The following is a 25,385-nucleotide window of genomic DNA, read 5'->3' on the forward strand; positions in this document are numbered from 1 at the left end:
ATTGTGTAAATGGAGTTGGCGCTTTGCGGTTGAAAGAGAGTCCTTTTGGAAGCTTATTAAGTAGGAGGTATGGGAAAGAAGGTGGAGGGTGGATTTCTCGTGAAGTTAGGGAGCGCTATGGGGTGGGGTTTTGGAAGCAAATTAGAAAGGAAGGCTTTCTGATGTTCAAAAATGTTTCTTTCACTGTAGGGGATGGTAGAAGGGTGAAATTTTGGAAGGACATTCCCCTTTGTGAGGCTTTTCCTTCTTTGTTTGCCTTTGCGGTCTCTCAAGATGCGTGGGTAGCGGATTGTTGGGACTCTATGGGGGATGTGGGGGGATGGTCTCCTTATTTCTCTAGACCCTTTAATGATTGGGAGATGGAGGTGGTGGTGAGTCTCCTTTCGATCCTTCAAGGAAAGAGGCTTTTTGTTGAGCTGGAGGATAGAGTGTTGTGGAATGCTTCTAAGAATGGGATTTTCTCTGTAAAATCCCTTTACAATACTCTTGATTCTAGTGGTGCAGTCCCGTTTCCTTGGAGAATCATTTGGAGCCCTTGTGTGCCTACAAAGGTGGGTTTTTTTGCTTGGGAAGCTTCTTGGGGGAAGGTTCTAACCCAAGATCAACTCAAAAGGAGGGGCTGGATTTTAGCAAACAGGTGTTTCTTGTGTTGTGATGAAGAAGAGACAATAAATCACATCCTTATTCATTGCCCCAAGGCGAGGGTATTGTGGAATCTTGTGTTTTCGTTGTTTGGTGTTAATTGGGTCCTTCCGCTTATGGTTAGAGACACTCTCCTTGGTTGGTCCGCTTCCTTTGTGGACAAGAAGCGTGGAAAGACTTGGTGGGCAGCTCCTCTTTGTTTATTTTGGACGGTTTGGAAAGAAAGAAATATGATAGTTTTTGATAATGAGGCTTTGTCGATCCAAAGATTGAAAAACTCGTTTGTATTCTTTTCTCTTGGTCTAAGTCTTATTTAGATGGAGAACCCCGTTCCTTAATTAACTTTGTTGATTGGTTGGGTTCTAGGTGAGAGCTGGTGAGTGTTTGCTTTTTTGCGTTTTTTGTCTTATGGTTTCTCGTGTATACTCTCTGTATGCTTCGGGTTGCCTTCTTGCTCCCTTTTTCTAATAAATTTTCTGTGGTTTATCTATCAAAAAAAAAAAAAAAAATTAATGCTACAGAAATTAACAATAAAACTTCCTTTAGGTGATTATTAGTGCAAGGAAGATAGTTTTAGGCACTGGAATCTGAGTTTTATTAGAAGGTTTTGAAGAATTTCTGAATTCCTTTATTGATTCTTTAGGTACACACCATACACATATATATACACAAATGATTGAATAAGAAAATATCAATCTAGCTTGATTCTCTCCTAAAATTAGGAAACTGAATCATCCTAAATGATCTCTCCTTTTTTATTCCTAAAATACTTTCCTAAATTAAAACCCTAACTTTGAATGCCAAATTTCAACACTCTCCCTCAAGCTGGAGAATATATATATCGTATAATCCCAGCTTGCAAGTTAAGTCTTCGAAGTTAGGCCTAGGTAAAGCTTTGGTGAGGATGTCTGCGGTTTGGTGCTTGGTAGGAATATAGTTCAATTTAACCGTCTCACTAGTCACCTTCTCTGTGATGAAGTGTCTGTCAATCTCAACGTGCTTGGTCCTGTCATGATGCACGGGGTTCTTTGCTATGCTTATAGCTGCCTGATTATCACACATCATCAGAATTGGAGATGAACTCGTTTGTACCAGTTCACTAAGAACCCTTTTTATCCAAATCCCTTCATAGATTCCCTGTGCAAGAGCTCTGTACTCAGCTTCTGCACTACTTCTGGCTACAACTGATTGCTTCTTACTCCTCCAGGTAACAAGATTTCCCCAAACAAAAGAACAATATCCAGAAGTGGACCGCCTATCAATGATGTTTCCTGCTCAATCCGCATCTGAGTATACTTCAGTGTCACGGTTCTCTGTCTTTCTGAAGAATAGACCTTTTCCTGGTGTCATTTTTAAATATCTAAGAATCTTGTAGACTGCTTCCATGTGTTCCTCAGTGGGGCTGTGCATGAATTGACTTACAGCACTCACTGCAAAGCCAATATCTGGCCGAGTGTGTGAGACAAGCGTCCGACGAGCCGCTGATATCTCCCCCTGTCTACTGGTGTACTTTCTTTCTCGATACCAAGTTTCTTCTTACTATCCATAGGAGTATCAATTGGTTTGCATCCAAGCATACCGGTCTCCTTAAGAAGATCGAGTATGTATTTTCTTTGAGAGACTACAATTCCCTTCCTTGATCTAGCCACTTCCATACCAAGGAAATATTTCAAATTTCCAAGGTCTTTAACTTCAAACTCTTCTGACAAATACTTCTTCAAATTCTGTAATTCCTCCGTATCATTCCCAAATAGAATAATATCATCAACATAGACTATCAATATGGCCATTTTCCCGGCATGAGACTTCTTGACAAATAGAGTATGATCAGCCTGACCTTGTTTGTAGCCCAGCTTCAGGACTGCTTTTGTGAATCTATCAAACCAGGCTCGGGGAGATTGTTTAAGGCCGTACAAGGATTTTTGGAGTTTGCAAACCTGATTCTTTGTCATACTTCCTTCGAAACCAGGTGGTATTTCCATGTAGACTTCCTCTTCTAGGTCACCATTTAGAAACGCATTTTTTATGTCCAGTTGTTGCAAGCACCAATCTTGATTGACAGCCAATGAGAGAAGAATCCTGATAGTATTCAGTTTTGCAACAGGAGCAAAAGTCTCCTGATAGTCTATCCCATAGGATTGTGTAAACCCTCTAGTTACCAAACGAGCCTTGAATCTCTCGACTGATCCATCTGCTTTGTATTTTATGGTGAAAATCCACTTGCACCCCACGGGCCTCTTCCCAACCGGCAAATCTGTGATAGTCCACGTCCCATTCTTCTCAAGTGCATCAATCTCATCTTGTATTGCCTTCTTCCATTCTAAAATTTTGAGTGCCTCTTGTATTGTGTTGGGAACCTGAGTATCATCAAGAGAAGTAGCAAATGCTCTGTAAGATGGTGATAGCCCTTCATATGTAACATAATTCCCAATTGGATGATCTGTACATCTCCTAACACCCTTCCTCAATGCAATCGGCAGAGTAGAATCATCAATGCTGGGAATTAACACCTCTCCAGCCTTATCCTCACCTATGTTCTCTTCAGGAAGACTTGAATTGGAGTCAATATATTGGCCACATGTTGACTGTGATCCGTGCTCTAATTCCTGTCTTTTCCTCCTCCTGATGTAAACTTGTAAGTTCTCATTAGCAAGTTGTGGGGCTATAGGTTGAATAGGCATGGGAGACTGGATGGTCACAGGAGAAGGAACATTTGTGTGCTGGGCTGGCTGGACTGATGACGGCATGGGTGTGGACAACTCAGTGGGCGCGAATTGGGAAGGATTTGGTGACTTTGAGTGAAAAGAAGGTACACCCTCAAGAAAAGACTCCCAAACTTGATGTTCATTCATGCTTTCCCCCTGAACATGAGATTTGGGATAGAAGAAGACATGTTCAAAGAAAGAGACGTCCATGGTGGTGTAAAATCTTTTGTTGGTTGGAGAATAACATTTGTACCCTTTTTGGGTTGGAGAATACCCTAGGAAAATGCACTTATTGGCTCGAGGAGCAAATTTGCTACAATTTTGAGAATACACATGAACGAATGCCGTGCAACCAAATACTTTGAGTGGTAAATCAGAAGAGGCTGCACGGGTGTGAGGAAATTGTTTTAAGAAAAGTTGACGTGGGGATTGAAAGGTAAACACTCTGGATGACATACGGTTAATCAAATAGGTAGCTGTGAGAATAACTTCCCCCCAGAAATAGTTTGGAACATTAGAGGAAAACATAAGGCATCGGACAACCTCCAAGAGATGTCTATTCTTGCGTTCAGCCACCCCATTTTGTTGTGGGGTGTCAACGCAAGAACTTATGTGGATAATGCCGTGATTTTGAAGATAAGTACTGAGACTACTAGTAAAGTATTCCTTTGCATTATCTGACTTGAGGACTTGAATTTTGGAATTGAATTGATTTTGAACCATAAAATTGAAGGTTTGAAAAATGTGCCCGACCTCTGACTTTTCTTTCATAAGGAAAACCCATGTTACCCGTGTATGATCATCAACGAATGTCACAAACCATCGAGTGCCAGAAATATTTTTTATCCGGGAGGGACCCCACACATCACTATGTACTAGAGAGAAAACAGTCGAAGGTTTGTATCGGATTTGAGGATATACTGTTTGAATATGCTTTGCAAACTGACAAACTTCACAGTGATAAGATGCTGGATTTTTATTGATAAATAATTTGGGAAACAATTTTGCAAGGTAAACAAAGCTAGGATGACCAAGGCGATAGTGTAACATTATAATCTCACTATCTTTATTGACCTTAGAATTTGACACAGAATTGAAAGACTCTAACATACTCTGAGACTGTACGCAACTTGCTTGAGAGACTTGGTTTGAGAATTGGCCACATGAGAGGAGGTAGAGCCCGGAACACAGTTTAGCACTGCCAATCATCTTCCCCGATTTCAAGTCCTGAAAAACACACGAGTTTGGATAAAATTTAGTAACACATTGGAGATCACGGGCCAATTTGCTAATGGACAAAAGATTACAATCCAAGTTTGGAACATGGAGGACAGAGTCAAGATATAAGTCTTTAGTAAGTTTTATAGAACCTGTCCCGACAATTTTTGACTTTGAACCATCAGCAATATGGACGGATGAATGACCATTACTTGGCTTGTAATTTTGAAGAATGGCAGCATCTCCACGGCTTCATTCATCCTCGATTAGCAGTGAAGGCTACTCCGGTAGTACTGCCACTGCCAACTTGGCTTAATAGTTTCTGTAGCATCTCCATCTGCTCTTTGTTGAATGGACTCGATTCGGGAACAGATGTGCTCTCAGAGTTGGCAGCCACGTGTGCTCTGCCATCTCTGTCAAATCGTGGCTTTGGTTTCCAATCAGCCGGTTTGCCATGAAGCTTCCAGCAAGTCTCCTTATAATGACCTGGTTTCTTACAATAATCACACCAAGGCCTATCCCGTTTCTGACGATCTCCACCACTACTATTAAATGACCGAGCAGCAAGGGCAGAGGCATCCAATGTTGGGGCAGTTGCTCTTTGGATCCCATCATCACTTTCTTTTTACTTTCTTCATGCCTAACCTCTGAAAAAGCCTCCCCGAGACTTGGCAGGGGTTTAATGCCCGTGATTCGGCCTCTAACATCATCCAATTCCCTATTTAGTCCTAGGAAAAACTTGAACAGTCTCTTTTGTTCCACAATTTTCCTGTATGTTGCTGCATCATCAGAACATTTTCATGAGTGAGTCTCGAACAAGTCAAGGTGCTGCCAATACCTTGTGAGTGTGTTGTAATACTGAGTAACTGTCTGCTCTCCTTGGCGGAAGTCATGTAGGGCTGATTCAATCTGAAAAAGTTCTGAAGTATTTTCAGAACTTGAGTAAGTTTCTTTGGCTGCATCCCATATGTCCTTTGCAGTCCCAAACAGCAAGAAATTTTCACCTATGTCATTGTTCATGGAATTGATAAGCCATGACATGATCATGCTGTTTTCAATCTTTCACTTCCTGAAACCCGGTTCTGTAGTTTCTGGCATGACTGCTTCTCCAATGAGGTACTCATCCTTTTCTTTACCGCAAATGAACAGCAACGCAGATTGTGACCACTGTAAATAGTTATGGCCATTTAATTTATGTCCTGTGATGAGAATAGGAGAGGAATCACTGCCACCAAGGTTTGGAATTTCAGATCTGCCCCCTGATTCTGGTGATGTGACGCTGGATACTTGTGATGATGCCATTCCGTATTTTGTCATGAACCGGAAAGGTAGAAAAACACTTCCCAAGGCACGTGCAGGGATTGGAGTTGAGAAAAAATAGCCGGAGGACGTCGAAAAAACTGATCGGAGGGCCCGCAGAGGCAAAAGAACCCCAAAAGAGGCACGTGCAGGGCTCGGATGGCAAAAACAGGTACAAAGGGTGGCTGGTCGGCGTCAGGCGAGCCTGGAGTAGGAAGCGCGTCGCCGGAAAGTGGCTCACGCGCCGGCGCGTGAGATGCAGTCACTGGCTGGAAAAACGCGCGTGGCGGCGCGTGGATGGTTTTCTAGCTCCGGTGCTTTGGGAAAAGTTGGAGATCTCCTCCAGGCGCTCCTTGCGGTGTGAAAAAAAGTTCGCCGGAAAAATCGCCGGCGGTGAATGTTTTCTGACGACGATTCGACCGACCGGAAAACGTTTTCTCCCTTGGCTCTACGAACAGGGACTGATGACCTGAATAAGAGATGGCCAGAGAGAAAGATGACCGGATTGAGAGATGGCTAAAGAGATTTGGCCGGAATGAATGATGGCCTGAATAGGAGGTGGCCAGAAGGGATTAGGGTTTCAGAAAACTGGCTCTGATACCATGAAGAATTTCTGAATTCCTTTATTGATTCTTTAGATACACACCATACACATATATATACACAAATGACTGAATAAGAAAATATCAATCTAGCTTGATTCTCTCCTAAAATTAGGAAACTGAATCATCCTAAATGATCTCTCCTTTTTTATTCCTAAAATACTTTCCTAAATTAAAACCCTAACTTTGAATGCCAAATTTCAACAGGTTCCATGATCAGGAACTAGAAAAGATGCAGAATTTTATGACTTGTATCTATATAAAAAAAGTTACAGTAGAAACAAGTGATTTTTCTATATGAATACTTTTAATTAAGGAGTTGTTAGTTTCTTAAATATTGTAGCACTCTCAAGTTTGTTTCTGCGAGTCTCCATGAGATAGGATATGTAATCTGGTTAATTAGTGTTGTCTATGTAAAAAGGAGAAATGGCAAATCTCATTCTTCTACATTGTGAATGGTAAAACAACTTCAGATTTTAATGTTCTCCATGGGTGGGCTTTCATGGCTTATGCCTAACTTTATTAAGAATTCTTTGTGTTGTAGAAAAGAAGTTATGTGGGAAAGTAATGGCCAAGATTGTGGGTAATAGCCTTGTCATGCATTATTTAGTGTTTATCAAGGAAACAATCAACGAATTTTTGAAGGGGTATAGATCTCTAATCTAGAGCTCAAGGATGTTTTTTTTTCTAAAGTCTTAGTCATGTGGTCGATGGATGCCTTTGGTGAAGGAAGTATGCCTTTTTTCAACTTTGTAGATAGATGGGTATGGAGTGAGTCTCCAATTAATGTTTGTTGATGTTGAGTTATTTCCTTTTTTCATTTTTGCTAGCCTTAGAAGGTGATTCTTTGTATATTTCTTGAACCAGTATTGACCCTTTCTTGGCATTTTTGGTATTACAATTTTTTTCCTTCATCCATCTCATTTTAGCTTTTCACCTCCAATTATAAATTTCTTTATCTTTATCTTTTTTTTTTTCTTTTTTTTTTCAAATTTTTTTGTTAGAGTGCATGATATACATTGTGGACCCTAATATTATGAATTTAAGCTTTTAGGAAAATTAGTTGTTTAACATGGTATTAGAGCCTAGTTTGGTGGGAGGTCATGCGTTTGAACCTCACCATCACATGTTTATTTATCCAATTTAGTAAGCCCAAAAATGGAGGCTACATGTGAGGAATGGTGTTAGACTGCATAATATATATTGGGAGCCCAAATCCTACAAGTTTAAGCTTTAAGGAAAATGCGTTGTTCAACACTTTGCATTCCCCTACCCTCGTAATATCCTTCCATCCTTTCTTAAAGTTCCATGTCTCTTGATTCATTTCCCTTTTTCATGGGATCTTACAAAAGGAAAGAGCTGCAAAGAGACGCTTAATACTGCAGAATTTCTATCATTTCATTTTGCTGCTTATGTATTGATGTAGATCAAGGGACTCAGTTGTCCAATTTTCATGGAGCTTGGAATTTGTTGCTTTTGTAGCATTTTGGTTAGACAAGGTTTTTTGCTACTGCTTATCTTTATGTTACTTTGTACAGGGGTTTTTAATCACAAATTTACAGGTGATCCAGGAGTCTAGTGCATGAGCAATTTTTTCTAAAAACTAATGAATTGTTTTATAAAATTCAGAAATTTTTTACCTACTATTTTTTTTAATCATTCAGCCACATGTTGACAGATTTCCGAATAATTTGCCCAATTATCAGACAAATGAATAAAAGTACTAAAGCTATGGTTCTTTTTCTTTAAGTGGATTTTTGTGAATAATTACTGGATCTAAAACCAAGAGATTAGTGCTTGCACACCCTTATTTCTATTAATGCAATATTTTGTTCAAGAAAGAAAGAAAAAAGATATAACTTTTCTTTACAGCTATATTTGAAAAATAAAAAAAGCTAAATTTGGTTAAAATAACATACATTTTAAAAGGACTGATTGTTTATGTCTGCGATACCTGGACCTCTCAACTTCATCCAATGTACCGATGCTAATATGAATGACATGGGTGTGGGTGGGTATGAGATCCTTGTTGAGTACACCTGTTTTGCTTTAGATGCGGCTATTTAATTCTTCATTCATTTCCTTTTTCCATTGTTAATTATCCTAACTGGAAAGTGTTGAGATTGTCTGGTTTTTTAGGATATATTTTTGAGGATATTGAGGGATAAAAGAGAAAGAGTTCTTTTATCAAGGATATGTTTCTTTTCCTTCTGATTGAATTTGAACTGATTTTTTATTTTTTTCTTATACTGCATATCCAAGTACCCACTATTAAGATAATTTCCAGTCAGGGTCCCTCTATCTCAAAATTTGGGGAAATGAAGGATCAAATACTTAGACACATAGCCACATTTGACGCATACACTTGAACCCATATAATGTAGGTGTATAAGGCTATTAAAATCCCTGAACTGTAAAGGGTGGTTCTTTCACTATATGTTAATACTGATTGCTTCAGCTTTAATTAGTTCACGTTCTTTCCCTTTTTTTTCTTTTTTTTCTTTTTTTTCTTTTTTAAAGCTCCATGAACTAATACTATGTGCAGGAGGCGTCCATGTCTGCTGATCTATACACTGATTCAGAAGAGAGTGGATGTGAGACTGAGGAGCAAACTGATGATGATGACGATGATGATGAGATCCTGGAAGATGATGGATATGATGATGTAACAGAAGACCCTGATGCAGATACAGATGATGATCTGGAACATTCATCAAATGGAACCTGCAGTGAAAGTGGTAACAATGGAGATGATGATCTTTGTCATGATAAGGCTCGTTCTTGTACTCTTAATGTTAGCTTCTATAGTTACATATTAATAGGTGGTAGCAGAAACTTAGCTTTAACAATAACTCAGGCTTCTGTTTTATTATGCTAAACATCTTTCAAATGCACAATTATGTTGTTAAATTAAAATGGTGAAGTTGATGCCTTCTTTCCTGTTCTCTTTCAATTTCTGAACTGATTACACTATTCTTTTAGAGTCGTCTTCTACTAGTTTTAGCCTTTTGTCTTTAACTGTTTGCTATTGCCAGTCCAAATGTAATATCAGTTAACAAGGATTATATTTCTTGACAGTTTTCATATTCTTAACCCTGTCACAAATTTACATATGGAACATTATGACTCAATTTATGCACTAAATTTTCAGTCATAGATGCTAGATTCCTCCAGACAGGTTTCCTTAGCAATAATACTTGTGCATGTGCTAGATCAATCTGTCTGTGTCCTTCGATGCACTTGGCCTGACATTTTCCATCTTAAGGATCTTGCTTCTATAAATATAGGTTGTCTATGGAGCCTGGGTTGGTGAAGCTAGAATTAAAATGAGATTATATTATTGTTGACATGTTTTATAAATTTTTGCAAATTGTTTTTAATTAATTTAAATTTAGAAGAACTATCAGTTCCATCCTCAAATTAAGGATTGAATGTAATCTCTGTTCAGGGCTGTATGACTAATTTTGATTGTGCATGTGCATAATATGAAGGAAAAAAAGTCTCATGTACTCATTTTTAATAGAGTCAGAAGTTTTTTTTTTTTCACTTTTATAAACTATGAATGTGGATATATTTTAATTGGACTCATTATGCTGGTACAACATGAAAAACATACTTGGGAAGAATGACATATCCACTCGTAACTTTATCATAACTTCATCTTGGTTCACCTGTTAAGGACTCTAGATAAACAGAACTAAAAAGTGAGTTCATTGATGTGCAAGCAAGTACTAGAATCATAAATTTGTGTAAAATGGGTACATGAATTTTTTGTATCGTCTTGTGCATTCTGAAGGTTCTCTTACCAAACACAGTTTTCCTTCATATTCTATTTTGGCTCATGAGTACAAGGGTCTCAAGTGCATGGAATATTACTAAATGACGGCAAATAATGAAGAGAGCTGTGTTTTTGTTTACTAGTACCGTCAGACAAAGCTTAGTGAGCATATGATGTTATGTTATTCCTTTAGAAACCTTATGTAAGGTCATAGCTTTATTCCATGATGGATTAGACTTAATGATGCACAGCTAAAAAAATGGAATTTATCCGTGCTGTACCTGAATCTATTATCAGTATTATAAGAGAGTTTACTCAGAAGGGAACATGAACTACAGAAATTTTTATATGTTAACCTATGCTCAATCTTACTAAAAGAATTTGTAAATGGTAAATAGTTTCTTTAGTGGGTATGTAATGTAAGTCAGTTGCATCTTTTTAAAGTACAGGCTTTTAATTATTAAATCTTTGTAGCTATGTGGACCATTTATGTCATATGAGAAATGCTTAGTGTTGTGCTCCTTTCCTATGAGTTGTCTCATGTGCACGTCTTTTTGCATCTCCAAGGTTATATAATGATATTTGGACGTCTGCATTTGCTCATACATATTTTTTAACAACATTAGAATGGAATAGATCTGCAGAATTACTAATGTTAATTACGTTTCTACGGTCCTCATGATTGTCCTGGTCTTATCACAAGAAACGGCATAGGATTTACAAATCCTAATACTATTCAACATTCATTTAATTGTTTAAGACCTTGCAAGTTACCGGTATCATTGTTATCTGAATTCATTGTTTCGAGAATTGTTTAAATATTTTTCTCTAATAACCATTTCACAGATTACGCCAAACATCTTTTTTCTTTTGTCTTAGTTTTTCTTTATCATTCTCCTTAAACTCATAGTGTGACATAGTTTCTTCTCTATCACTCCCCTTTAATGTTCACAATTCATTATTGTTACAGGTTTAATCACTCTGATGTTGCTATGGTCTTTTATTGTTTTTTGTTCTTGTGGATATTTTAGTGCCACTTTTCCTATATATATCCCTTGGTTGTTTTATTATTATCTGGTTGTCCTGAAAACCTATTGCTTGTGGATATTTTATTATTATTTGAGTTATTATTTTTATCCTTTCGTTAAAAAGAAAAATACCAAACACTAGCTATTTTTATGATGCAGGACTCTGAAGGTTATAGCTCAAGTTCCAAGTCCTCTGAAGTAGGTGATGGTTTTGAAGCCAATCAGAAGTTGTCATCAAGTCCACCCCAAACTTCATTGCTTCATCAGGAGAATGTAGAAAATAGTGGCAAATTTCAGACTCAAAGTAATAGTTGTTCAGCAATGCAGGGTAGTTATTCTGGCGAACAATTAGAAGAAGTTCCTGTAGAAGCTAGCTCCATACATAAGCTAGCTGGCCAGCGTTCATCCCCTCATATTAAAAAATCTACGACTATAGCAAGTGGACCAATGAATAAGCGCCCTACTGTTTGGGGCCGTACCCCTGTAAGTATAACTATGTCTTCACCACTCATGATTTTTTTTTTTTTTTTTTTTTTTTTTTTTGATAGGTAAATTTTTGTCCCCAATGGGACTTGAACCTGGAACCTCCCATAAATCATTCATTATGTTATAGTCTGTTTTTGAGTGTTTCAGTCATTTTAACTGTTGATTTCTGTATATTAGATCTAACTCTACAATCTACCTTTACAAGAGGGGGCCACTGAGCTTTTCTCATTTAATTCATTCCATTTGTCAGTTTGTTGCCATTTTCATTTTCTTCCCATGTAGCTGCTGTAACTAAAATACATTTTCCCCCTGACTTGATTCCAGGGAAGAAAAAACCTTTCCATGGAATCCATTGATTATGTCGTTGAAGATGAGTAAGTGACGGATCTTTCATCTATATAAATGTTTCTTTGGTTTTGTTATTGTATTTATTTATTTAGTTATCTACACCCTTGGCATAATCAGTACAAGCACAGTCTGATCGTATATTATACATATATACTTGTAAGATCATATTCATATAATATGCGTGAGAGATAAACATCTAGGCAGGTTTACATCATGTTTTGATGTTACAAATTAAATGGCTTGGATGAATGCAATATGTGTCCTAAATTGAATCTATACTTGTATAATCGATTGTCTACATGGATTTTGTAATCTTTAGTAGAACTGTTTGATCATTGTCTTACATGGCTGCAACAAAATTCTACCTTTTGGTTTGCCTTAGACCTTAGTCTTTCTGTCAATTATGAGCTTTCATAAATCTAATTTCAGTTTGTGCTGACTGTTGCTAAAATTATGAAAGTATATTTGGGGAGTTAAGAGAGTTGGGTCTGGGGAGGGAAACAAGTATGTTGCAGCCAATAAGTTACATGAGTTTGTCAATAATCCCTTAAAATGATGCTTTGATAAATTGGATTCATGTTTTGATGAAATGGGGTTCATGGAGCTGACTCCAAAATACTTGGGATAAAGGACATAGTCTAGTTAATTGTGTTTCTTTTGAGGTTGGATTTGGAGCGCTGTGTATCAACTGGAATATAAGGTCCTATTATTACCTTTCTGGCCAATACTATGAGACTTGCTAGGACTGCCACAGCTTGTAAGGATGCTGTTAACTTTCTCTGATAATCACTGCAATGCTCGCTACTAGTACAAATTTTTTTTCTTAATGAGCAGAAAGTTGAAACTGAAACTTGTCACCTGTAATATCTATGGTGTTCAGGTTCAGATTTTGTATATTTCATTAGGATTGCATAACACTTTTACTTTGGCAATTCAACATACATTTCTGGAGCCTTGAATGATTTACCATGAAGGTTCACTAGAAGCTTTTGGCATTGGGATGCAGCATTTTGAACATATATAGTATAGCATTCTTTAACAAGAAAATGCATTTTAATCTTCAATTACATAGATCATAAGAAAAAGAAGATTAGTTTTTATTTTCTTTTTTTAAATGACTCCACTTTATTTGAATACATCTGATTCTTTGACTCATTGATAGGGTTGAAATCCAGAGGCTTGAGGCCTGGAAAGCTGACCTACAGAATAGAATTGCTGAAGAGGTAGAGATATAAGTTGTGTTTCACTTTCCAGGCATCATCTTCGTATAAATTTGGTTAGGAATATTTCATTTCAATGATAAGGTTTTGCTCTTTACAGTCTAAAGAGAATGCAGTACTGCAAGCAAGTTTGGAAAGAAGAAAAAGGGACTTGCATGAGCGTCGCCAAGCACTCGAGCAAGATGTAAGGAAGAACATATTTTTCCTTTGTCATTTAATAATTCATTTTTCCATCTTGTTGAATATGATAGGATGCCCATTTAGTTTAGAAAAACAAACATTCATATTACGTTCTTCAATATATCATATATATGGCTTGAAATGTAGCTTTACTTTGTTCTTTAAGAGTCAATCAGAAATTTGGTCGTGCCTTCTTTTTCCCCTGAATTACTATTCTGTGCAAATTCCATTGTAAATTTGATTTGAAAGAATGTCTCAAAATGTGTTTTGACAGGTAAACATCCATGTTATGTTCTTCAAAATAGCAAGTACATGGCTTTAAATATACTCTTACTGAGTTCTTCAAGATTTTGTCAGAAATCTGGTTGTGCTTTTTTCCCCTTAAATCAATTTTCTTTACAAAATGCCTTTGTAAATCAAGCTGGATGAACGCCTAGCAGTAGTCATAATTTTTTGTTAAAACCAATGTACCATTTCCTTTTCCTTTGCATGCACAGGGACAGTGGGTGCAGTAGTTTATTGTGGTATCCAAGATGATCCTTAAGAAAAACTCATAGTTTAGAAGTATAGGAGGGACTCTCTCCTAATGTTTTTTGAGTAAAGCTAGAGAAGCAAGAGCCATTCAAGATCCTTCCTATGGATAGAATCAAATAATGCTTGCTAGATTTCCACTACGATGGATTATATGAAGTGGAAATTAAATATGCCCTTTTGGGGTAGTGGTTAACTTGTCAAAAATGACGTTTCTACCCCTGTTGTGATTTAAAGAGACTTCATTGACCTTGAATAATGGGTGGATGGTGAAACTCAGACCATGAGGCTTATCTGATGAATACATCAGAGAATTAGATAGAGTTCAGATTGCTAATGGCCTCATGGATGAGGAAAACAGCTTATATGCCCAAAAGAGAATGAAGTTATGGTGCTGAAAGTATCCATCTGTGTGCGTTAGTTCTTTTACAACTCTTAGCTCTGGCCTTTTAAGTTGGTATCAACTTTTTAACATGACACATACAGGCTATATTTAAATTTCTTCTTCAAATTAGTCTTTTTCAATGTGGGGAAATATATAACCCCCTTATGTCATTCTACTGATGCATGGAAGCTAAGTTTAGTAGTTGGATTTGAAATAAACCTTTCTGAAGTTTCTTGCAGAAGTTAATTTTAATTGTTGCATTTTGACTAATGGTTTTGCAGTTCTTCAATATATTTCTTAAATTTTGATAAGGGAGATTTCATTGACCTAGGCCCTGACTGTACTCACAGGTGGCAAGGCTACAGGAACAATTGCAAAAGGAGAGAGATTTGAGGACAGCTCTGGAAGCTGGACTTAATATGTCTCAGGGTCCATTACCTATCTCAGCCACTATTGATGGAAAGGTTGGCCTATCTCCACATTTAACTAGTATATTAGCCCCTGATTCTGCACCAAAATTTAACCTTTAAATGTGCTAAAGGTGAAGGCAGAGCTTGAGGAAGTTGCTCTTACAGAGGCAGATGTCATTAATTTAAAGCAGAGGGTTGATGATCTTAGTGCTCAGCTTAATCAACAATGTGAGGTAAACTGTGGTCCTATGCATGATTCATGCAGTGAGCCCCAAAGAACACAGGACCATCAAGCAAAACTGTAAGTCCTTATTTACTCTTATTCCTTGTTTTGTTACAAGTTATTTATGTATGAGATATATGCTTAGTGTCTACTTACCTGAATGTGTGTGGCCAGCCCATTTAAGCCTGTTTGGTGCAGCTATAACTTCTGGTAAAGTATTTTTCTGAAAATTTTTGAACAAAAAGGAGGTTTCTGTTTAGCATATAACAAAAATTTTAAGTTTGAAATATCTTCATTGATGCTATTCTGCAATAGCATCCAACTACCAACTTTACTAAAGGAGCTGTTAGTTCTTAAACATCTTTTACTTTAAGTGGTTTTGTTGTAAGTAGACACACTGTAAAACTCTTTTTAACAATTTGAAAAGCTTTTTTGAATTCAAACAGTTGCATTTGAACAAAATATTGATGTTTGAAAAGGGATAAAATGTACAGAGTGATTTTCTTTTGGTGAAATTACTCCCTAGGAAACAGTTTTGTACACAGGTTGATTATCTCTTGAAATCTTTTGCTCTCATTTTTTCCTTATCTGATTATAGGAAGGATAAACAGAAGGATGTGGAAACTACATCTACTTCACATCTTCATGAAAAGTCAACAAGAAATAAGGTATATCTTGAATTGCTACTAATTTCATTAATTTTCAATGTTGAGACATCCATGAAATTTGGACAAGTAAAACCATCTTTGAACAGGCTAATAAAAAATGGTTGAATTTCAGAGTATCTTGAATCTAAATTACAGCCTGAAACATCAGAGATTCATTGAAACCTGAAAATCTGGGGTGAGTTTTGGATTGGGTCTGGCTGATGGATCATCCTAGTTAACCCTTCCTGTTTATGAAGTAGCCAATATTCTGGTTTCAACTTCAACTCACAACCAACCAAGTGGTGTCTTTGCTTTAGAAATTAAATTGACAATTTCCCCTTTGTTAATGAAGTCTATATCTATAAATAAAAAATAAAGAAAAAAAAAATTCTTGTTTAAGCATTTCTTTTGCATGTAAAGTTCATAATGATTTAAGTACAGTAGACAGAATCATTCATAGGGATATATGTATTTAACGTTATGCACCGTCTCCAAAACCCATAATTTACATGGCAATGTTTTTTGCTAACCTAACCCAATGTTCATGTGATAAACTCCTTCCTTTTTATGAGCAACTTGCAAGATCCAGTGAACACTTGTTATTCTTGTTTTGTTTTTTTCTTTCTGTCTCTCTTCTTTTCTCTTCTTTTTTTTCTCTTTTTGAATGGGTTCCTTAAGGCCCCTTAAAACCACATGAGATGTCCTCAAACAGTAAATGAGCCAAATTCAACCAAGAACTTGGCATTTCTCAAGAACTTAACCTTGAGTTTGACTTCTTAAGTGGATGGCCACTACCTGTAGATAGTAGGTTATGGCTTAATTTGCTAATGTAGTAAGTGTATAGAGAACCGTTTGAAAGACTTAACTATAGGGAAGATTGCCTTTTTCTAGGTGCAACAGGATGCTTGTATGGATGGAGCAGACCGTGAGAACAAGAAACATGAAAGCAAAAATCCTCCTCAGAACCAGCAGCTGGACCCAGTACGTAGCAGCTGCAGCTCCAAGTTTGTTGGTGCTCAGGCCACTTCATCTGCTGCAGACCCTGCAGTAGGCAGGTCCAATAGTCATTCCAATTCGAAGAAGTCGGGTACAAGGAATGAGGTAGGTTTCATTTTTCTATTGGAATAAGTATACATCTGCCTTATGCTTCAGCTGAATACAAATCCAACACTGTAAAAACCTCTTGGACTGCTCTGGGGTTTGGGGTACACAAGGCTCCTCCAAAGTGTTGCTGTGCCTAATTGCTTTCAGGTGTAGATCATTGGCTTGTGATTAGCTCCAAAAGGTAGGTGGGATTAACATTTCTTCTCTCCAGGGATCCAATTCTACAACTTCTGCACTGTCCAAGCTGACAACCCGACTCAACTTCTTAAAGGAGAGGCGTACTCAGATAGCAAATGAGATCCAAAATATGGACAAAGGCAGAAGTTCAAGTTCAAGTTCAAATCAGGCTGCTCAAAACCCGGAAAGGGGCAGAGGATCTGAAGGCCGCCAACCAGTCCAAAATATGGACAAGTCTCAAGCCTCTGAAGTTCAATCCCTCCAAAATACAGAGAAAGGTAAGGGACAGGACTGCAGCCAATCTCTCCAAAATCAGGACAAGCCTAGGAAATCAGATGCTCAACCACAGCAAAAACCAGGATAGAGCCTTGGTGGACCAAGTTCAGAGGCCGGAGCTCAGGATTCTTGCAGACAAATCCATTTTGCCTGAGTTGATTTTCTTTGTTTATTTGGAGAAAAAAAAATTAATTGAAAAAAGAAGAAGAAAAGCTAAAGGTCTAATTTCACCATCCTTCTCTTGCTATGATTGAAGTTGATCTAAATCCAAAAATAAAATGCAAACTTAAAAGAAAAAGTGAAAAAAAGAAAGAAACATGATAATCTATCCTTCCATTCTTAAAACTCAATAGTTTTTCAACAAATTAAAAATATATCTTGCTTATTTTATAAAATTATTACACGAATTAGATGAGTGTACCATGATTGAGCTGCACGTGTAAAACACTTGACGTTACAATTTATAAAGAACTTTTAGGAGAAGGAAACAAAAACCCAACATTGCTCCTTATTTTGAATCTTGCCATTTTGTTTGATTCTTTCTTTGTATTTTATGCTTAATCGTGGTTATAGATAGGATTTGCGCACATAAAAGCCACTGTGAGCTTGTATCTATATTACTTTTCCAAATCAAAAGTATTAAGAAAAAAAAAAAAAAAAGGCAACGTGATCGTTTATTTCGTACTCCCAATCCTTGGTTGCAGACCACCTTTCAAAGAACAAGCAAACTTCATTTGGAATATGGTCATTTCGAATATGGAACTAACTGTTCTCCACAGTCGGCTTTTTAAAATGCCTCTCATCGGCTCTAGGAATTAGATGAAGTTCATAAAATTGATTAAGGAGAGGCATGACCAGATAGCCCCGCCCCTGGATGTTGTTCGAAAGCTTCTCCACAAAGGTCAAAGGAAGGGTCCAACTGATCCCAAAAGAACAATTTTTTAGGCCTTTTTATCACTCCGTTCCTTTGACAAAGAGGCTTCGGTTAGTGGAAAAAGTTCAGGGTACAACCACATAACCTGTAAAAGCACACCTAAAAGGCCGAAACGGTGAAGTATTCCTTCCCCACTACAGAAGAATATAAATGATGGAACAATAAAAAAATGGTATCTATGTCTAATTGAATACCGCTAGGCCATATTAGGAAAGAAGGGTTCAGCGCAGCAAGGCTCAGAAAGGGGAAAAAACTACGAACCCAACTCCATATATGCCAACCAAAAGCTTCCTGCAGTATTCTCACGCCAAACTTCACACAAAGATATGATCTTCATTGTAACTTGTAAGTAGAGAATTGACTAGATTTTCAAAGAAGGTGGATGATATTATTAGATTACTAACTCTCAATTTCCAAAAATTAAAAAAAAAATACAAAATTTTAAATATAAATCGTAAAAGTAGTTGTAATTTGGGAGTGATAATTGTTCGTCATCATCAGAGTTAGAAGTCCTTGAGAATCTTCCTGACCTGCTCAAGGGTCACAAACAACACAACAGTGAAAGGTCCCTGCCTCGAGATAGTAGGAATGAAGCCCTTGTAAAGGGCCATGGGTCCTTCAGCACGCACTGTCTTCATTGCGCAATCTAGCGCTCCGGTATAAGGGGGAGCCGTTCCGGGCTCAACCTTCATGTTCATCACCCTCGTCTTTATTACATCCACTGGGTTCGACGCCACTGCTGCCACAAAACCCGCCGCAAAGCTAGCCGTCACGTGGGTTCCCAACCCATCTTTCATCACACCCTTCTCCAATATTGTCTCCTTTATCTGGTCGTACGATGCTAGTTGCGATGCCGTCACGATCATCGCGCGGTTCACCGTCAGTGCCGACCCTCGCCACAGACTGGCGATCCCCTCCTGCTTCGACATCCGCGTTATGGCGTCAATCACGCCCTGGTAGTTTCGACGCTGGGTTACCGGCAGGCGACCGTCAGCTTGCATACGGACCATGGCGACGTCGGCCGGGTTGCCGACGGCGGCGCCGATGCCACCTGCGACTAGCCCCGCTGCTATCTTGCGCACGAGGGGCATGTTGCCTGAATCTGGATCGGACCATTTTTGCTTGAGAACGTCGTATAGACCCATGCGAGTGGTGGAGTAGAGCGTCTGTCGCAGCACGGTGGCCGACACGCCGGAGAAGAGGGCGGAGACTCCTTCGGCCTGGACGATCTTAATCCCCACGGACACGGGACCCACCCGAGGAGGCGGCGGGATGTGAACCGTAGACGGAGCTCCGACCATGGTGGCAGAAGCGGAGTTGAAAGCGAGAGCGGGCCTCAGATTGTGAATGGCTTGGTTGGGAACATGGGATTCACCCTGTAGCTGCATACGGACCTTAATGAGATCGAGTGGGTGGGTGGAGCATCCAGCCACAATGGAAGCAATGCCGCCTTCAACGAAACCCTTGAGTCCCATATCAGAATCTTTTGTTTCTTATCGAAAAAACGAAGTGGGTTATAAAGATCAAAAATGGGTATAAGCCTTCGGCTTGAGAAAAAGGGAAACAAGAAACGACAGTCTAAGACCAGTAGGAATCAGGGTTCAGCTCACTGGAGACCAGGAGATGAGAATGGAGCGTAAAAACGAGTGAAGAAGAGTGAGGCACGCAGGATCTCTGAGACATACGAGAACGTGAATATTTTTCACGAGTTTGGAGAGAGGAACTGAGGAGAGGTAGAATTTATAGGAAAGGGTAGGGGAAGGGAAGCAGGAGTGGGAGGTCGGCTTCCAAGTTCTAAACTTTCTAAACTTGAAGAGTACGCGGTCACGGTGAGTGCGGGTCCCACATTCAGTGGTCTGCAGTTGCCCTACTTCGACCGCTTCTTCTTTCTTCACCAAACCCTGCTTTTGGCATTTGGCTGGTCCTGCTTCGTAGGAATTTTCCCTTTTCCCCTCCCCTTCTATTTAGTAGGCGTAGTACCACCGCCCTCGCAAGGACCTTCACTTTCGTATCAACCCCTTCTCTCATACTCCAGAGTCCACCCTCCAACACATTCCTACTATTTACTTTCCTAACCCAAGCCCTAACATCATACCCCTTTTTTAACCCAAGAAAAGAAAATTGAAGAAGGCACTATCACACATGGCCCCTTAATCCTGCTTTTAGTTTCATGTCCGACTTGTATAAGTCAGCTTCATGAACTTGGGTTTTTATTTTCTATTTTAAAACTTAAATATTTACCATTTTTTTTTAATAATCGTTTATCAAATTTATAACGTGCATTCATATCAAATTAAGTATGAATTATAATATTATTATATAATTTTTTTTTATAAGGGCACGTCGGATTTTTCATCACTTTTCATCTGATACATGATAATTCTATAGGGCCCTTTTTTTTTTTTTTTTTGTAAAAAATAAGTAATAAAATTAAAATTACCAATTGAGGGGAAGGTGCCCAATTCTAAAAACTGAATAGACACGTAAAGCCTGTTTGGGTGGTTCAAGTCCAATGCTGTCAAAACTCGACTCCGTGGATAGATATTTTAATACCAAGTCCAGACGATCCCATGATTTGATTGAAGATGGTATTTTTCATTATAATAAGAGAGGTGGAACCGGCGTACCAACGCCTCAAAATTTTTTTGGGTTGGGTACAAGTGTTTATTGTGGCAAAGACACGTGCCCTGGTTGATGGGAGTTACGCTTTGGACGTTTATAAAAAAAAAATCCTAGTGAGTGTACAACTTGGAGTTAGGCCACAGAAGAAATAAAAATCAGAAGGAAATGATTTGACGTTTAGTTGATGGATACCAATCAGGATGGAGAAGTGGAAGGCAACCATTTGAGGCCATAAGGAGCATTAACTGGTTCTTCTAGTAGCTTCTGGTATTTAGAAATGTTTCCGGACTCTTCTTTTGTGGGAACAAATTCATTTGATTTGTATACAAGAGAAAAGTATTTCAAAAGATAAATGGTTCATTCAAAGGGGGAAAAAAAAAACCCTTGGGGAGCTAGGATTAATTTTGATGTAATGCTTACTTTTGGCCCCCACTTAAATTCACCGCCAAGCTTGACTTTTTGTTGAAATGTTAACATTAGCTTCATGATCATTTGTCAGTGAAATATAAGGTCAAATTGTGAGGAAATATTGAGCTTAGGTCTTGGTCCATAACCTTGAATTGAAGTTGATGGAGCAATATTGGTGGTGGGTCAAAAATTGCATCTAGAATAGGTAGAGGCAGGCTAGGTCGTTGCGGCACCCAGTCGTATGAATTGCGCGTTGACGGCAGGAGTCAAGACCATCTTTCTTCAACTCATCATTAATTTGCTAAATTTGCGGAAGAAACATTTGTTTTGTTCCTCTGCTTATGATGCTTCCTACAAGACTCATAATTCTTCTCCAACTTGGCCTCCATCTGCCACTCATTCTGAGATTTGTACCACCCGAATACGTTCTGCAATTAACCCACCCCTGTTCCTGAAATTACGGTGAGCCCACGATCCTTCTTGGATCATTGCCTTCAGCAAAAGTGTCTGGTGTGGCAAGAGAAGAAAGAAGAGAGACACATGACCCTATAATAGGAAGCCCCCTGCTGATGACCTCAATCCTCCCTTTATGATGTTAGGACTCTGTCTTCACAGATTAACCTTGGGTTTGATATTCAACCAGAGATTAAATTACCATAAGATGAAATGGGAGCCATGTTTTTCAAGGACTTGGACAAAATGTTTCACATTCCCATTTATAACCAAGCTACGCGTACCATACCAATGAGCACGAGTACTAAGAGGGATTTGGGTCTAGACCGATCCCTGGGCTAAGGAAACATTTGAAGTACAAAACAAGCATTTCTAGTTACAGAATGTCGTAAGTCGTTCAATAATTAGCATGATCAAATTTATCAAACCAATGGTAAAAGCAAGAGACTATAAAAACTTTATTAGAGTAGGTCGAGGTGTGGAGAATTTTTTATTCTTATTCCACTCCTTAGTATCTATCTATTAAACCCTCTCATCACCCATAATTGGCTTGATCATCGAAGAGGGATGAGCTAAGCTGGCCACCCTACTCTAGTTGTCTTCTCCTGCTGTAAAGGAAGGTTGCGAACAGAAGTGGATTGTGAAACATATTAGCACCATCTGTGAGAAGCATAAAAAAACCTAAATGACAAGTTATGGTGCAAACTTCCACAAATGGAAAGCAGTCACAAGAGAACCTTCCATTGTTAGTACACCTCTAAAGAGAAATTAATCATAATGGAAAAAAGAATGAGTGTAGAAAGGGGAAAGACTTTGTGAAGAATAGAGTTGGCAAAAAAAAAAAAACTGAAGTCCAAGAAAATGCAAGGCTCAAGCAACAATCAAGGAGAAGTTGTGTGCAAGAGAACAAAAAAAAAGGGGGAGAAAGAAAGGGATTAAGAAAGAGATTCCATAAATTCCAAATGTCTCAAGCAAAGTAAAAAAAACACACAACACCCCTACTTCAAAGGGAAACTCTTGTGGACAACCAGAGCGGGCCATATCGGGCCCCTTGAATAGGGCAAGGAAGGATTGAAGAGATCATGGCCTTTCATGCCTTGCAAGAGATCACCTTAACCCTATTTATTGGCAAATTCTTTATAAGGCTCCCAAGGAGTTTGTTGTCCCACAGTTTTAATATATTCAATGAGATTAGTAATAGTATTAGCGCAAGACGCTAACTATTTGTCATGCAAAGTCTTCCCATCAAGCTTGTAAGGCCCAACATTGTTCTGGTTCCCTTGAGCATTGGTCTCGTTTGATCTCAAACTTTGAAAACTTGGGAGTGTTGTTTATAACGCATTATATCCACCACATCCAACAACAAAGGGATTGGAGGCGCTTTTTCAAGTTTGAAAATTCCTAGGATAGTTGATAGAGTTTTGGGGCTATTTATTAAAAAAAAAATATATAAGATCTAATCACTTTTTGAAACTTATATTCAAATTGACCTCTTTGGTGCTAAGTGACATATTATTAAAAATTATATTTTTTTTCAACATTTTAGTTAAACCCTCAGTTAGTTAGCAACTAAGACTTCATTTTTTAACTGAAACCTCAATTACTAATTAAGACTTCATTTTTAAACTAAAACTTTAATTGGTAATTGAGGCTTCATTTTTTAATTAAAACCGCAGTTGCCAACTGAGGTTTAGTTAATTTTTTTAAATTTTAATTTTAATTAAAAATTATTAAATTGTAATTTATGATTGAAATTTAAAAAATATATTTAAATAATAAATTATTTATATTTAAACTTAATAATCTAGTATTACTTCAACAAACATAAATTGATAAATAGAAAATATTATAAATGAATATTTTATTTATGAATAAATTAATAATCTTAAAATAATAAACTTATATAACATATAAATAATATATAAAATTATATTATTTATTAATTTAAGATATTTAATTTTGTGTTTTTTAATATATTAATTTATTTGTATTATGAAAAATTTATCTTTATCGAAATAATAATATACTTTTAAACCACAATTGTTAACTGATATTTCAATTATAATTTTTTTTTACTTTCAAATTTAATTAAAAACTATTAAATTAAATTTATTATTGAAATTAAAAATATATACTTTAATAATAAATTATTTATATTTAAACTTAAGAATCTAGTATTACTTCAACAAACATAAATTAATAAATAGAAGATATTATAAACGAATATTTTATTTATTAATAAATTAATGATCTTAAAATAATAAACTTATATAACATATAATTTATTATTAAATTATATATTTTTAATTTCAATAATAAATTATAATTTAATAGTTTTTAATTAAATTTGAAAGTAAAAAAAAAAATTATAATTGAAATCTCAATTAGCAACTGCGGCTTAAAAGTATACTATTATTTTGATAAAAATAAATTTGTCATAATACAAATAAATTAATATCTTTAAAAAAAATATCTTAAATTAATAAATAATACAATTTTATATATTATTTATATATTATATAAGTTTATTATTTTAAGATTATTAATTTATTAATAAATAAAATATTCATTTATAATATCTTCTATTTATCAATTTATGTTTGTTAAAGTAATACTAGATTTTTAAGTTTAAATATAAATAATTTATTATTTAAGTGTATTTTTTAATTTCAATTAAAAATTATAATTTAATAATTTTTAATTTAAAAAAAAATTAACTAAAGTCTCAATTGACAACTGCAGATTTAGTTTAAAAATGAAGTTTCAGTTGGCAACTGCGGTTTTAGTTCAAAAATGAAGTCTCAGTTGTCAATGGAGGCTTCGGTTTAAAAATGAAGTCTCAATTGGTAGTTTGCGACTTCAGTTCAAAAATGAAGCCTCAATTGTCAATTGAGACTTTAACTAAAATGATGAAAAAAATATATTTTTCAATTACATGGCGCTTACATGGCACCAAAGAGGCCAATTTGAACATAAGTTTCAAAAAGTGGTTAGATGTTAGATATAAATGGGTCATTTTGACCAAAAACTCTAGTTGATACAATTGTACTTACAACAATTTAGCATTGAACTATTATCTCAAGTGCAAGGATGCACGATGCAAGGGGTCATACCTCTTTAGATCGCTTTCCAAGTTATTATTAATAACCATGGAGAGATTATTCACTAAGGCCAAGAAGTACGGAAAACTAGAAAAAGATTTTAAGTCTCCACAATCAAGGAAACCACCCTCTGCGAAGCAAACTAGGGAAAATACTAATTTTTGACAAGAAAGTTGTCCTCAACCTGGCTACACCGTGCTAAAAGTGTCGTACTAGTGCATTCTCTAGGAAATAGAAGTGTTTGATGGATTTTGCCCACTAGAGCCCTTGTCCGTCAGGGTAGCAAAATGCAACCCTAGCCTTATAACAACAATGATTATCATGAGGATCGAGGGCATTGAATCAAGGGAAACTTGTGTTTTGATGGGGTCATTTGGAAAATATCTAATTTTCAAAACCCAATTTTATAAAATATGAGAACCAGATTTTAATATGGAAAGTAATATTGCTTTCATGCACTTTCAGCTAGCTCCATTTTGTGTGCCAAGATTGCCCTCCAACGACAATGACCTTGGCGGCAATGGCTTTTGGCTTAGGTTTTCCGGCGCCGGAAGGGGCTTTCTTTTCGGCTTTTTTCTTCATGCTGGAGTGAGGAGTGAGGAAGACGA

The 25,385-nt window shown here is 37.1% G+C and overlaps 2 protein-coding genes across 3 annotated transcripts in view; one reads left to right on the plus strand and one right to left on the minus strand.

The window, feature by feature from the left end:
• Window positions 1-17,504, plus strand: part of LOC117906760 (rho GTPase-activating protein REN1) — a 52,906-nt gene extending 35,402 nt beyond the window's left edge. For both annotated transcript variants that reach the window (XM_034819939.1, XM_034819940.1), the window contains exons 15-24: window positions 9,012-9,239; window positions 11,432-11,755; window positions 12,083-12,132; window positions 13,269-13,329; window positions 13,427-13,510; window positions 14,773-14,886; window positions 14,964-15,133; window positions 15,654-15,723; window positions 16,594-16,803; window positions 17,018-17,504. In XM_034819939.1, the coding sequence (XP_034675830.1) occupies window positions 9,012-9,239; window positions 11,432-11,755; window positions 12,083-12,132; window positions 13,269-13,329; window positions 13,427-13,510; window positions 14,773-14,886; window positions 14,964-15,133; window positions 15,654-15,723; window positions 16,594-16,803; window positions 17,018-17,347 (1,641 nt within the window). In that variant the 3' untranslated portion in view covers window positions 17,348-17,504. The remainder of the gene's footprint in view (window positions 1-9,011; window positions 9,240-11,431; window positions 11,756-12,082; window positions 12,133-13,268; window positions 13,330-13,426; window positions 13,511-14,772; window positions 14,887-14,963; window positions 15,134-15,653; window positions 15,724-16,593; window positions 16,804-17,017) is intronic.
• A 1,051-nt stretch (window positions 17,505-18,555) lies between these two features.
• On the minus strand, window positions 18,556-19,924 carry LOC117906761 (mitochondrial uncoupling protein 5-like). Its single transcript, XM_034819941.1, has one exon. It carries the CDS (start codon window positions 19,666-19,668, stop codon window positions 18,697-18,699), a length of 972 nt encoding a protein of 323 aa, XP_034675832.1. The 5' UTR covers window positions 19,669-19,924; the 3' UTR covers window positions 18,556-18,696.
• Window positions 19,925-25,385: the final 5,461 nt, after the last annotated feature.

This window comes from Vitis riparia, chromosome 18 (genome assembly GCF_004353265.1).
Source record: "Vitis riparia cultivar Riparia Gloire de Montpellier isolate 1030 chromosome 18, EGFV_Vit.rip_1.0, whole genome shotgun sequence".
NCBI classification, from domain to species: domain Eukaryota; kingdom Viridiplantae; phylum Streptophyta; class Magnoliopsida; order Vitales; family Vitaceae; genus Vitis; species Vitis riparia.